General features: G+C 25.9%; 1 protein-coding gene across 2 annotated transcripts; it reads right to left on the bottom strand.

Annotated features, from left to right (window-relative positions):
* Positions 1-5,133: 5,133 nt before the first annotated feature.
* LOC110670758 (ethylene-responsive transcription factor ERF114) lies at positions 5,134-14,359 on the bottom strand. 2 transcript variants are annotated; one of them, XR_009149001.1, is made up of 4 exons: positions 14,110-14,359; positions 8,928-9,143; positions 7,719-8,446; positions 5,134-5,389 (listed from the first exon to the last, which is right to left on the bottom strand). XR_009149001.1 is itself a non-coding variant. In XM_058147545.1 (3 exons), the coding sequence occupies exons 1-3, from the start codon at positions 14,243-14,245 to the stop codon at positions 7,785-7,787; spliced, it is 1,014 nt and encodes a 337-aa protein (XP_058003528.1). In that variant the 5' UTR covers positions 14,246-14,359; the 3' UTR covers positions 7,579-7,784. The 2 variants fall into 2 exon arrangements, 1 of the variants encoding a protein (XP_058003528.1); XM_058147545.1 differs by lacking the exon at positions 5,134-5,389 and having other exon boundaries at positions 7,579-8,446.
* Positions 14,360-14,886: the final 527 nt, after the last annotated feature.

Below are 14,886 nucleotides of genomic sequence, written 5' to 3'. Positions count from 1 at the left end.
CTAAAAGAATGCAATGCCATGGTAAAAATCAACTCAAGTTCAAAATATATTTGGCACTTAAGATTATGTCATATTGCAGAAGATAGGATTGCAAGACTAGAGAAAATGAGGATTTTATCCTCATTGGATTCTGGACCTACTCCAACTTGTGAATCCTGCCTTCAAGGCAAAATGACTAGATCACCCTCTGTTAGACAAGGACTAAGAGTGAAAAATATTTTGGATATAATATATAGTGATGTATGTGGTCAATTTAAAGAAATGGCTAGAGATGGTTTTCATTATTTTATTACCTTTAATGATGACAAATCAAGGTTTGGGTATTTGTATTTGATGAAATACAAACATGAATCCTTTGAAAAGTTCAAAGAATTTCAATCTGAAGTAGAAAATCAAACAGAAAAAAGTATTAAAGCTCTTCAATCAGATCGGTGAATACTTGAGTACTAAATTTGATGAATACTTAAAAGAGCATGGCATTGTTTTCCAGTTGACTCCTCCAGGAACACCACAGCTGAATGGTGTATCTGAAAGGAGAAATCGTACTCTATTAGATATGGTACGTAGTATGATGAGCTATATTGATATGCCAATCTCCTTTTGAGGATTTGCATTAGAATTAGCTTTGCATATTCTGAATAGAATTCCATCAAAATCAGTATCTTCCACACCTTATGAGATATGGCATGGAAGAAAACCAAGTCTTAAGCATATTAAGATTTGGGGTTGTCCAGCTTATATCAAAAAGCTGAACACTGATAAATTGAAAACCAGATCAGAAAAAGGTGGATTTGTTGGATATTCAAAAGAGAGTTTTGGATATTATTTTTATTTGCCTACATCACAAAAGGTTGTGGTAAGCAGATATGCCACTTTTCTTGAACAACAGTTATTTAAGAAGGAGGCAAAAAAAAGGAAAATAGAATTAGAATTGGAGAATTTTGACCAACCAACAGATCAAATGCATATAGATCCATTTAGTCAACCTACACCTATTGATGAAACATCTACAGTAATTCCTCGCAGATCAACCAGGATATCTCACCCACCAGTGAGATATGGTTTTCTTCATGAAGATGAACAAGAGTTGTTTACTCATGAAGAAGTAGATCATAGAGATGATCCACTTACTTATGAAGAAGCTATATCAGATATAGATTCTTCAAAATGGATTGATGCTATGAAATCCGAAATTGATTCCATGTATAAGAATCAAGTTTAAAATCTTGTTGACCCACCTGAAGGTATTATACCTATAGGGAATAAATGGGTTTTCAAAAAGAAAATTAGTTCTAATGGAAAGGTAGAAACCTATAAAGCAAGGCTAGTAGCAAAAGGATTTCGCCAAGGGCAAGAAATCGACTATGAGGAGACTTTCTCGCCTGTTGCCATGCTTAAATCAATTAGGATTCTATTAGCAATAGCTGCATACTATGATTATGAGATTTGAAAGATAGATGTCAAAATAGCTTTTCTGAATAGATACATTGAAGAAAACATTTTCATGGAACAGCCTAGGGGTTTTGAATCCCAAGATGGTTTCAAGGTATGCAAGCTAAAGCTATCCATTTATAGGTTGAAACAAGCTTCGAGGAGTTGGAACATCCATTTTGATGAAGCCATTAAGTTATTTGTTTTTATAAAAAATGAGGATGAACCATGTGTATATAAGAAGGTTAGTGATAGTGCTGTCACTTTCCTTGTCTTATACGTAGATGACATTTTGTTGATGGATAATGACACAGGTATGTTGACAACTGTAAAGGTATGGTTGTCAAATACATTCTCCATGAAAGACTTAGGGGAGGCAACCTATATTCTTAGGATTCGCATCTATAGAGATAGAGCGAAAAGAATAATTGATTTATCCCAAAGTCTATACTTAAAATGGGTGTTAAAGAGGTTTAACATGCTTAATTCCAAGAGAGGATTGTTACCAATGAGACATGATATCCAACTTTCTAAAGAGATGTCTCCAAAGACACCTAAAAAAAGAGATAAAATGGCCAGGATTCCATATGCTTCGACTATTGGAAGTTTGATGTATACAATATTGTGTACTAGGCCGGATATCGCATATGCTGTTAGTTTGACTAACAGGTTTTAATCCAATCCAGGTTTGGAACACTGGATAGCTGTCAAGAATATCCTTAAGTACTTGAGAAGAACTAAGGATTTATTCTTGATATATGGAGGTAGTGACTTGCAATTGGATGGTTATACTGATTCTGATTTCCAATCAGATATCGAGGATAGAAAGTCTACCTCTGGGTTATGTGTTCATTTGTAATGGAGATGCAGTCAATTGGAAGAGTTCCAAACAGAGTACGACTGCTGATTCCACTACAGAGGCAGAGTATATTGCTGCATCAAATGCTGCAAAAGAGGCTGTTTGGATATAAGGAACCCCGGTCTCACTGGAAATCCAAACATATAAAAAGGCGCTTTCATATTATCAGAGAGATAGTTGAGCGAAGCGATGCAAAAAATAGCATCAGCTGAAAATCTAGCTGATCCATTCACTAAGCCTATGTCACAAGCTCAGTTAGACCGACATCTTGAGAAGATGGGTTTAAGGTATTATAATGAATGGCTCTAATGCTAGTGGAAGATTGTTAGTAGTATGCCCTAGAGCATATCATTTAGCATGTATCTTTTACATACTTTATTAATAAAAAAGGCAATTTTACTTTTCTGTTTACATAATATATTTATGTGTAATAGAAAAGGTCTATTGATATTTTGTTAGAAATTCTATTCTTAAGTTGTTAAGAATATGAGTGACAGTATTTCTAGCACAAAGTATCATAAATTGGTTCACAGTCGAGGATACTTCACACAGGACATAACTTATCCAGAAAGATTGTATTCATGTTTGTTCCCAAGGTATTTATATGAGATATAAATAAGATAGAATGGTGAGTCTCATGCCATATAACAAACATGATAGGCACTTATACATGATAAGTAGGCCGAACTAGTGACACTTATGACATGCACGTGGAGTTTACTCTTGTCAATGCATTGTCATAAATCATATCAGTACATATAATATTTAGACCTGAGATAACATAGTTATCTTATATATAGTTGGTTTGAGTTTGATACTTCTTTCATACTTGTACTGTGTATAGGTATATGGGCATGTGTTGGCTCCTACTAGTTATATATGGAAGTAGGTATTAATCAAGATGGAATCTGTTACCCTAAGTAAATAGGGATAAAATTCTATGTTCATTTAATTATTATTGATGTTTCAAGTTTCTGGTCAGGACAGACAGATTTAATCAGAAAAGAGTTTCTGATGAGAAAATCTTTTTAATCAAGAATTAGAATTAAAAGAGAACATAACATTCATAGCAAATAGGGTTTGACATAAACCATGACTCCAGCTCGAATTGGGATTTTGTAACATGGTAACATATGATTAAAGGTTCATTTAAGGTATTCCTTATTACTGATTGGGTGGCCATGACATGCTATGTTAGGTGTTAACCATAGTCTATGAGATGCCTAAAATGACTTAGAGAAATCATTTATGGTAAGAAAAAGTTCTGATGATATTAAGAGTTGATATCATATCTCATTGTCAATTAGTAATGAGCCTAGTGAGTCACACATATACACAAGTAATCACCAAGTTAAATGTGATTTAATTAATTAGTTAAAGAGTTTAATTGATTAATTAAATAGGTTTGGTTTGAAATTAGATTGCAAAGTCCCTAGCATAGCTTGAAATCAAATCTAGGTTATTGGATGTATAGTATAAGTTAAATTTATATTTAAAGTGTTTAAATATGAATTTAATTATGAGAAATTAATTAATAGAGATTAATTAATTAATTTATATTTGATATAAATTGATTAGAAGAAAAGAAATAATTATTTTGGGTTGAGAACTCAAAATTACAACATATGGGTAATTTGGTCATTTCACAAGGTGACATGTAGCACCATGAGATGGTGACACATGACATCATGGTTTGTCATTTGTCTTTCTATCGTGCATGATGATCAAAGTCAAGATTAAACCTAGCTTTGACACTTGGCTTAATGTGATTAGGTCAATTAAAATTAAGATGCAATCAGAAGATGACATGTAGCAAGGGTTTTAAGTGATGACCTAATTATATAATGTGATGTTATAAAAGAATAAAATACATTCTTATTTTTCTCATTGTGTGCCGCCACCCATGAAGCTATCCTCCTCTCTTCTTCTTATTCTCTCATCAATTCAAAGAGAATTGCTCTTCTCTTGAATTAAAATTGTTAGAAATTGTTTCTAGTGTCCTATATACATCTACAACCTCTCTAAAGGCAAATCCTTAATTTCTAATTGATTAACAAGGCTTGAGAAGCTGTTCAAGGGGCTGCCATTGGTGATCTTGGTATGGACAAGCTAGATGGACAATGTTTGGGGTCTTAGGTGCTTCCCAAAGATACCAATTACATCTACAATGCATCAAAATGTTAGTGCACATATTTTTATATTAATTTATGGTTCTAATGAATTAATTTGTTAATTCTAAAATCTTAAATGGCAAATATAGATCCTAATACATATTAAAAGTGTTCTAATATACAATTGAACATTGAAATCAATTAGGTACATAATGAATCTTACATGATGCATAAGATCCTAGAAGAAAATTTTTGAATTCAATATTCTAATCTGATAATTTTCATGCTTCCGCTCCTTCACTCACCATGATCAAGACACAGGTATTGCCTCTCGCCCTTTTATCAAGTCTACCAAAATCACTCTTGAAGGACATCCAACTCCTTTAACACTAGCAGAAGAAGTACTCAATTGGCAGCTCTGCAACGTTTTGATTCAAAAATTGATAAAGTCTTTAATCATACATAGTCTGTTGATTTTTTATTCCTTCTCTCTGTTTGTACAAAATATGTACATACGTGCAACTGCTTAACAAGAAATAATATATATTCTTAGACTTTCAAAAGAGAAGATAAGAGAATTTAGAAGCTCATGTTGAGAGAAACACATAAAAATTTTATTTCTCTAGAAATTTTTTTCTTTTATTTTCTTCCCTATATATAAATATATTTCTCACATATCATAGCTTTTCAATTTTATTAGAATTTAAATTAAAATCATATATATATATATATATATATATAAACCTCCAGCCAATAAAATTCAGTCCCGTGTGAACTTTATCACTATTAATTTATCCCTACATATTATTTAAATGGATCTTAATGAAATTTGATGAAGCCAGAGTGAGAGATTGAAGTTGAAGTCAAATTGCTGACAGAAACAGCCGCAAAGATTGACAATGTAGGAGGAGCCGAAAGCACCAGTCCAACGCAAAAGTTGAAAGCTTGAAATATGATGTTCAATGGATACTAGCAAAGGGAGGTGAACCTGCAGATGGCAAATATTCTCGATTATGACCTGACTCGCTTCACACTTAATTAACTTTTCTTATCATATTTTAATTTTAATATTACAAAGCAATTGAAAGTAAAAATAAAATCTATATTATATTATTATTAAAAAATTAATTTAATTTTACATGCGTAAATATTTAAATATTATAATTTTAATAAAAAAATATATTATTAAAATTATGTTTAAATTTATATTTTTATCTTAAAAATTAATAATTTTATGTAAATTTTAACAAAAATATATGTATATTATTAAAATTACATGTATTTCAAATTTATATTTTTACCTTATAATATATTTTTAATAAATAATTAAATATATATTATATAATAATAAATTAAAATAAAAACTAAAAAAAAAAAAGTCCTTGCAAAGAAACTCATTTGATCTGCTCTCAAATGAAGAAGTTTTCATCCGACCTTAAATCTCCTAGGACAATGATTGAGATAACAATTTCATTTTCCGTTGTCATTCCTATATCAACCCACCCTACTATTTGCCAAAAATTGCCACATCTTATTATAGCATATATAAATTATATGGCTTTTGTCTCTATTTGCTGAAATGACTATCTTCCTGCCTTAATCTTCCCATATTTGAGATTCAAGGAGGGTGAGGACAAAAGTTAGGTCAATATGCATTTTCAAGTATTATTTCTCTTCAAATAAACTCATGTACTATGAAGCATTTGGGATTTGCATGTGTCCTTTTTTGTTTGTTTTACTATGGTTGAAATTTGAGAACAGTATTGCCGTTAGAGAATAGTAAGAAGATTATGCTTGTTTTGTCTAATAAAAATATTTTTGGAAAATATTAGTAAATTTTTATTTAATAACATTAAAATTATTTTAAAAATTGTAAAATCTGAGTTCTAATAAAAATTTTTTGAAAATTTTTGCAATTAATTATAAAAATTAAATATGAAACTTTTTTTTTAGCTTTATTGAAATGTATTGAAAAATATGATTTTTTCCAAAATGTTTGAACTTATCAAAATTTAATCTTTTTTCTTTTATTTATTGTTGAATATAAAGCCTGCAAATAATATCAATGAAGGATAAATTTTTACATAAATTCAGTCTACTATAAATTTAAGATACTATACGTAAAACTCATATATTTAATAGGTAAATCTCACCATACATTCTATATATTGAGTTCATGATAAATCAGATTTAAATAAAAAAAAATCATCAATGAAGTGTGATTGATATATAAATTGATATTTATTTATGCAATTCTTGCATGTTTTCTTCTTTTTCTTAATGAACTTGTCTTCTTTTCAAATCCACAAAATCATTTCCTTTGAAAATAACACAATTTTTCCTTGACAAAAAAAAAATCTATTAGATCAATTTTCTTAAGCATCCAAACATATCAAATAAAGTAAATGAGTCTGTTGACCAAAACAAATGAAACCTAATTAATAAACTCAATTTTCTTAACCATAAAAAAAGTGGTTCCTGAACACATGATATTAATTAAATATAATATATAATTCAATCAAAAAATTTAGAGATTTAGAGTTCAAGTTCATTTTCTTCATATATTTAGTTAAATTACACAATATAAAGATTGGTATTTCTTTATTTTTATTACCAATAAAATTTTAATACAATGTAAAAAAACTAAGAGATTATATTTATATTATATGTAAAGAAATCACAAAAAGAAAAAGATAATGGAATGACAACCACCATATATTATATTAATTAAGAAAATTTTTTAGATAAACTAGGTCTCTTCATGGTAGATTATGCTGATAAAATCATTTATGATAATACAATTATGAATAAATATGCAATTTGATTTTTAATTATCTTTTAACATTTATATAATTGTAGATTAATATAAATTATACGCAAACGTACTTGAGAATCTTTCATTAATTAATTGTTATTGAAATTCAAACTACCTATACAATTAATATTCTATTATTTTCACATAAACGAATTGAATATATTGAAAATTCTTACCTGCACGTTTGTATAGTAAATATAAAATAGAACACATTAACACATTCTCTCACTCCACCAAGAAGCCTCATAAAATAATGAACTTCCCCAAAGCATACATTTTGAAGGTTGTATTATCTCATGTTAAAATGAGATAAGAATTAATGTTAATCTCATTCTAGCTAATTTTGTTTTTTGAAGCAATAATTTTAAATATTATTCTTAAATAATATATACATCATTCATTTTCATCTAAGTTCAAGTTTTTTACATATAAACATAATTCTCAAAAATAAAATTATTCCATATTCGATCCATTTTCATTTTCAGAGGGAACAAAACGTAACCTGAGATCGATCACGATTCAAGAATTGCAGCTTCTGGTAGAAAGAAGACTCATCATGATCCTATGTTTATTCCTTCGAAGTAGTATTATCAAAGTCGCTCTCCTGATAAAGAAAATGGTGATCAGTAGCAGCCACCTGCGGAAAAAACCTCCAAAAATCCTCATCTGGTTGTTGTTGTTGTTGGGGTACTGCCGAAGAAGCTGAGGATGAAGAAGATGTCATTGAGAAAGAACGAGAAAGAAATGGTTCTTGATTATAATTAGGGTGAAGACCTGAAGCTGCAGCATATTGTAGATAGCTGTCATCATTGCAAGAAAGCAGTTGTGCATACTGCAAAAGGTTTGGGAATGCTTCATGTGTCAATGGAGGTGGAAAGGGATGATCAGGAGTTGGAAGATTATTAATATTAGCAAATGTTGATGAGGTAGAAACCATAGCATTATTATTATTAGGAAGGAGAAGTGGATTCTGGTAATTAGCTGCTCTCAAGAAGCTGCTGCCTAGATTATTATCAGATGATCCTCCTTGAACACGTTCTGGGAAATTGAGCTTAGCTTTTGTGCCTTTGAACTTAAGAGCTGCTGCATCATAGGCAGTTGCTGCAGCTTCTGCCGTGTCAAACGTTCCAAGCCAGACACGAGCAGCCTTCTTTGGGTCACGGATTTCGGCTGCCCACTTTCCCCATGGTCTTTGTCTCACTCCTCTATAATGTCTTCTTCTCAAGTTCCCTTCACAAATATTAAATGTTCAATCCTCATCACTCTATAGCTAAACCAAAACATAAGATACATGATAGTGACAAAAAGACCACAGATTATTCCACAAATGACAAAAGATCTTCAACAGAATTTCTGTCTATGGTTTTTGGTGAACTTGAGTTTTGCCAAAGAATTTCATCATTTCCACAGAAACATAAGATAATGAGCAGTGATCTAACAAAAAAAGGGGTAAAAAAGATTATCAGGAATCTCCATGAGACTCTAATTATTAATGGTTTGATCAATAACTTTTGTCCTATTTCTGATGTTGAAAACATGTGAATGATGAACAGACTCCTAAGAATCAATATATATATATATATATACTGTCATGTTTCACAAATTAATCATATTGAAATACCAAAAAAAAAAAAAAGGAACAGTCGAAGCCTAATGGAAAATTAAAAAACAATAGCCGTAACAATTCAGTTTAGGGCTTTGATTTATGTACCTTGATCAGTATTCTTTGTAGTTTGAGAAGGGCAATGTTTGATCCTAGCAGACTCCAGATTTGCTTGCACATGTTCATCTAGCCTATGGTTACTGGCCATGGCATGATGGGCAAGAACCGATTGCCCTTGATCATGAAGAGATGGTTGGTGAGTATACAAGATTTGATCTTCCTTTCCTTCATCAGAACAAAGAAGAGGCCTCTTTCCATGCATGCCTGGGATCCACCCTAGTTAAGCTCTTTAATTTCTTGCTTATTTTCAAGCTTTTGTGTTTCTATGGTGCATGAAATCTTTGACGAAGCTTTAAAAAAAAAAAAATCTTCTAGCTATTTGTATTAGATAAAAGGCAGATCTCTGGTTTGATCTTGGTGATGATAAAAGATGAATAAAGCCAAGAAAGATATCAAACAAAGAAGGATATGATGATATTGTAAGAGAAAAGGAGTGAACAGCAAGCAAGAAGAAAGAAGAGAAGAAAAAAAAAGGTATTCCCAAAAAAAAATTAAAACCGCATTTAATTCTTTTTCAAGACCGAATAAGAAAATAAGTGTAACATATATATATATATATATATTTCTCTTATTGTTGTAGACATTTTCCACTATTATTGTAATCATATTATTCTTTTCCTATTGATTGTAGTGATTAATTAACTATATTTTGTCTTAATTAATCTTCGTATTAATTTTGTTTAAAAAAAGAAAAACTAATTAATTTCTTTGCTAATTTCTTAATATATATAATTAATCTATAAATAAAAAATAAAAACTAACAGATGTATAAATTTTAATTTATAAGTGAATTTAACATATTTACAAGTCAAACTAAATATCCTCTAAGAGAGATTTTATCTTAACTTATAAGATAGTCAAACCAACTTATAAGTTTTAAAAATAATTTACCTATTTGTTTATAACATTTTTTAAGATCAACTTTTTCATTTTGATACTTAGAGGGTATATAACTTAATTTATAAAAATCGACTTATAAATTAATTTAAATTTATAAACATTCAAATTTTAAACAGTTGCGTGTTTGATTAAAATATTTATAAGGAACTAATAAACAGTTAATGTATTTAGTAAAAAATATCTTATAAACATATTTATTATTAAAATAGCTAAAAAAGATATTAAATAAGATTTATGATAAAAATTTTAAAATTAAATGGGGATAATATAGTAAAATACTTGATTAAACTAACTTATAAAAACTAAAATGAAAAGTTAGTCCCCTATCTTATCAATATTTTTTTTTAATCTTATAAACCCAACTAATAAATTCAAAAATTATTATAAACAATCAAGTCAGCCTATGTTTAAAACTTTTAAATTAAAAAAAAACACCATTTTATAAATCTTGTACTTATAAGTTAGTTTGACTAAATATTTTATTATATTGTCCTTACTTAATATTCTTTTTAGTAATTTTAGCAATAAATATACTTATAAGTTATTTTTTACTAAAAGTATTCATTACTTATCAACCATCAAATACGTAATTATTTAAAATTTTAAATGCTTATAAGCTTATATTAGCTTATAAGTTAATTTTCTTAAGCTAAGAGAGTGTTTAGCTTAACTTATAAAAATTACATTATAAGCATTTAAAAAGTTAAATTGAATCTATAAATATTTAAAAAGTTAATTTTAACTTATAAGTATTTAAAATTTTAAATATTTACATATTTGATTAAGATGTTTATAAATAGTTGATAAGCGATTAACAAGTTTTATAAAAAATAACTCATAAATAAATTTATTATTCAAATGACTACAAATAGTATTAAACTATTTTCTCAAATAATAAATTATATTAATTTAATATTTATATATTGTAGTATTATAAAAAAATATTTTAATCATATTTCAATATAATTATTTCAATATAATTTATTTTAAATTAAATAAACAAATATTTTATAGACAAATAGTTTATTAAAATTGATAAAAAAAAATAATTTTAAAATTTATTAAAATTAATATAACTAATTTACTTAAATTATTGTAGGAAAAATAAAATTTTTAGCATGAGTATGAGAATAAATATAATAAGAATATATAGTTAAATTACAAAATTAAATGAGGATAATGTAGAAAAATATTTAGTCAAACTAACTTATAAGTACTAAAATAAAAAATTTATCTCCCTCATCTTATTTTTTTTACTTATAAACTCTAAAAATATCGTACATACATATATCAACTTAAAATTAAGGCTTATAAGATAAAGATAAAAACTCAAATCTTAGACAATTCCACAAAGAATGTGTATTTTTTCGTTCATATATTTATTTCCTAGTTTATTTTGGACAAATCTTGAAATGCTCCTTCTGTTTATATTTTTAAAAAAATTGCTTCTCTTTTTTTTTTTTTTTTAAATGCGATTAAGGTGTTCTTATGAGCTAATTTTCACATATTGTATTAAGTTTACTATCTCAGTCTGATCAAAGACAAATCATCCACATCTAGACTAAGAAATTTTATTGGAGTTTACTCATTCAGGAAATTTTTGTCTAAATCCGATTTATTATAGGCCCAAGATATAAATATATAAACTCATATATTTAATAAATGAGTCTTACCATATATTTGATATATTAAATTTATGATAGATCAAATTTAGGTAAGAAAAATTTGCACTAATTCTAAATTTTCCCTAACTAATATGAGGAAAACATTAAAATTGAAAAAAAATTGAAACTGCAAAAATTTTAATCAACTTAATTATTTTATTTTTTTAATATGATTATAATTTTTTTTATTAATAATCAAACTAAAAACCATCACTAACTCATATTGAATCATATCGAAACAAAAAATTAAAGTAAAAAATAATTTTATATATATATATATATATATATATATATATATATATGCATTATACAATTTTAACATAATTAATTATATATATTTATATGCAATTAAATATCAAATATGTAATTTACATATATATAATTATATCTGTTACAATTTATAACAAAACTACTACTTCAATCTTACACTATTTTTAATTTTTAATTTTTTTTATTAATCTAACATTATAAATGGTAATAAATCAATTAAACTAAAATTATCTTTAGTTGGATTTTATTCATAATTAAAGATTCTAATTATTATCACGATAAGATACCTAATATTATAAAATAGTCATGATTATAATTTTGAACACTAATTAAATTATATAATTAAATTAATTACTAAAATTAAATAAGTGATTAAATTTATTATGTGATAAAATTAAGTAATTTAACAATGAAAATAAAACTATAAAATTAAGTTATTTATTAATAAAATAAAATTATAAATTGAATCAATATGTTATTTACTAACTGCCCAACCCTTGAAATTATAGTGTATAGTTAATTATTGCCTTCAATACTTATGGTATACTGTAAAATTTAGATAAACTAATACAAAAAAAAAATATATTTTTTATATTTTGCAAAATAATCAATTAAAAATGAAAAATTATAATTATAACTAACTAAAATAAAAATATAAAAAAATTTGAATATTTTCATTTAATTAATTAAAGTAATTATAATAATTAAAAAATATAAAAAGTATTATTTTTATATTTTCATATAAAAAGTAAAAAATATAAAGTTATAATTAACTATTAACATTAAAATATTAAAAATCATATATAACAAAAGAACCTTACACACCACCTGATGCGTGGATTTCAAATTCTGGATTTTTTTAGTTAAATTTAGTTTAAATTGAAATTTATGAATTAATTTAAATGAAAAATTAAAAATAGTTAAATTTAACATTAAATTAAAGGAGAAATTGACCATTATTCCAATGAAAAATTATAAAATTTTGACATAATTTTAAGTTTAATAAAGTGTTTGATTTGATTACTTATTTTTAATTTTTTACTTAAAATATATTTTTTTACTTATAAATTAATTTATAAATAAATAGTTAACTGTTTGGTAAAATTATTTAAAATTAATATTTAAATAGTTTAAGTATTTAGTTAAAAAATGTTTAAAAATAACTTAATTTATCAAAATAATAAAAAAATAATATGACATTAAGTGTTAAAGTTATTAAAATAAGGATAGTCTTATATTTTGAAAAAAATATTCGGATAATATAGTTTTTACTTGATCAAAAATAATTTTAAATTTGATCAATTTATAAGACAAATAAAATATATTCTAAATATAAATTCACATTTTTTCCATCATACATAGATTCACATCTATTTAAATGGAGTTTCATAGATTTAGATTATGTTTTATATTTTCGCTTTTGCCAAGATTGCAAAGAAGTTGATGAATAGTGCAAAAGAATAGCTTTATGGGTCAAAAAGAATTGATTGCTCATGCCTATAAAAATTAGAGGAGGAATATAGGCCAAATTGATCCTAACTATTGATTAATGTTGAATTAATTAGTTTAACACCAATATTTCACAATAAGAGAATTTTTATTTTAACTTATAGGATGATCAAATTATAAATTATAATTTTAAATTGATTTATTTATTTAAAATATTTTTAAAGCTTATAAATTGTGTTTATAAAAAATAAATACTTATGAGTTAATTTAACTAAATATTTTATTATATTATTCTCATTTAATTTTATAATTTTATTATATACCTTAATTATATTTATTCTCATACTGATATTAAAAAAATTAATTTTCTTTAATAATAAAATAAATTATTTACATTAATTTTAATAAATTTTAAAATTATTTTTTTATTAATTATAGTTAAATATTTGTCTATAAAATATTTAATTATTTAATTTGAAATTAAATTTTATTGTGGTGATTTAATATAATTTATGATTTAAAAAATTAATCTAATATACATTTTTCATCATTTTAATAATAAACACACTTATAATTTTTTATTAAAAATATTAATTATTTATTAATTATTTATAAATATTTTAAACACTTACTTAAATTTTTTAAATATTTATAAATTTAAATTAACTTTTTATAAATTAAGGCAAATACCTTTAATTCCATAAAACTTAATCATCAACGTTCAAGAAGCAGTCCACTTCCATATTTAAAGCTGATAGGAATAAGGATTTATCTTTTTTTTTTTCTTTAATCAAAGAAGGCTTTATCCAAGATTACCATTTACAATGATATAATAATACTGCAATAAAAAATAAGATATGATATTTAATTATATAGTAATTTAATACCTTGATCCAGTGTTGACTCCTGATGAGATGAATGATGCTCAATTACACCAGATTTCATGACACCTGCAAGAACTGCTGGTTGGCCCTGATGACGATGATGATGCGGGTTTTGGCTGCAGATAGAACAGAAGCTCATCTGGTCATCTTCCTTCTATCTTCCATGGCTGCTGCGATCAAGCTTTTGATGTCTGTCGCTTTTGCTGTAGCTCTAGGTTTTGAGATACTTAAAGATGGCGAAGAAAGGCTGATAAATGACTATAAAGAGAGAAAAGAAAGAGCCGGATGTAACATATATAAAAGGAAACAAATAATTAAAGAAGCTACTTGAAGAAGAGACAAAGAAAAGAAGTCAGAGAATAGGATTAGTTGTATAGTTTTCATTGCTGCACGTTAAAGGTCAGCTATTATCTGTCACTTCCATTTGATATGCCTATGGAAAGTGATTTGTCATTGTCTATCTGTAATATTTCTATTGGGTAAGCTATTATCGGTTTATTTTTATATTTTATCAAAAATAATTATTTAATTTTTTTAATTTAATTAAATATTATTATATTATATAAAATTAAAATTTTTAATTTATTTTATAATTATTTAATTTATTTTAATTTTAAATATTTACAGTATTTAATTTATTATAATTTGACCATACTATCTAATTTCTCTATTAAAATAAATTAATTAATATTTTTAAATAAAATTTAATTAAAAATTAAACAGTTTAATTTTATGAAATATAAAAATATTTTTATTTTAATAAATTACAGGAATTTAATA

The sequence above is a fragment of the Hevea brasiliensis genome, chromosome 1 (genome assembly GCF_030052815.1).
Source record: "Hevea brasiliensis isolate MT/VB/25A 57/8 chromosome 1, ASM3005281v1, whole genome shotgun sequence".
NCBI lineage: Eukaryota > Viridiplantae > Streptophyta > Magnoliopsida > Malpighiales > Euphorbiaceae > Hevea > Hevea brasiliensis.
Note: the sequence above shows the minus strand (reverse complement) of the source record. Positions and strands in the feature narration are given on the sequence as shown.

Coding starts and splice junctions, on each gene's coding strand:
- LOC110670758 (XM_058147545.1), bottom strand. CDS start 14,245: ATGAGCTTCTGTTCTATCTGCAGCCAAAACCCGCATCATCATCGTCAT. Junction 9,144..14,109: donor GGAGTCAACACTGGATCAAG/GTATTAAATTAC, acceptor GGTGGATCCCAG/GCATGCATGGAAAGAGGCCT. Junction 8,447..8,927: donor TACAAAGAATACTGATCAAG/GTACATAAATCA, acceptor ATATTTGTGAAG/GGAACTTGAGAAGAAGACAT.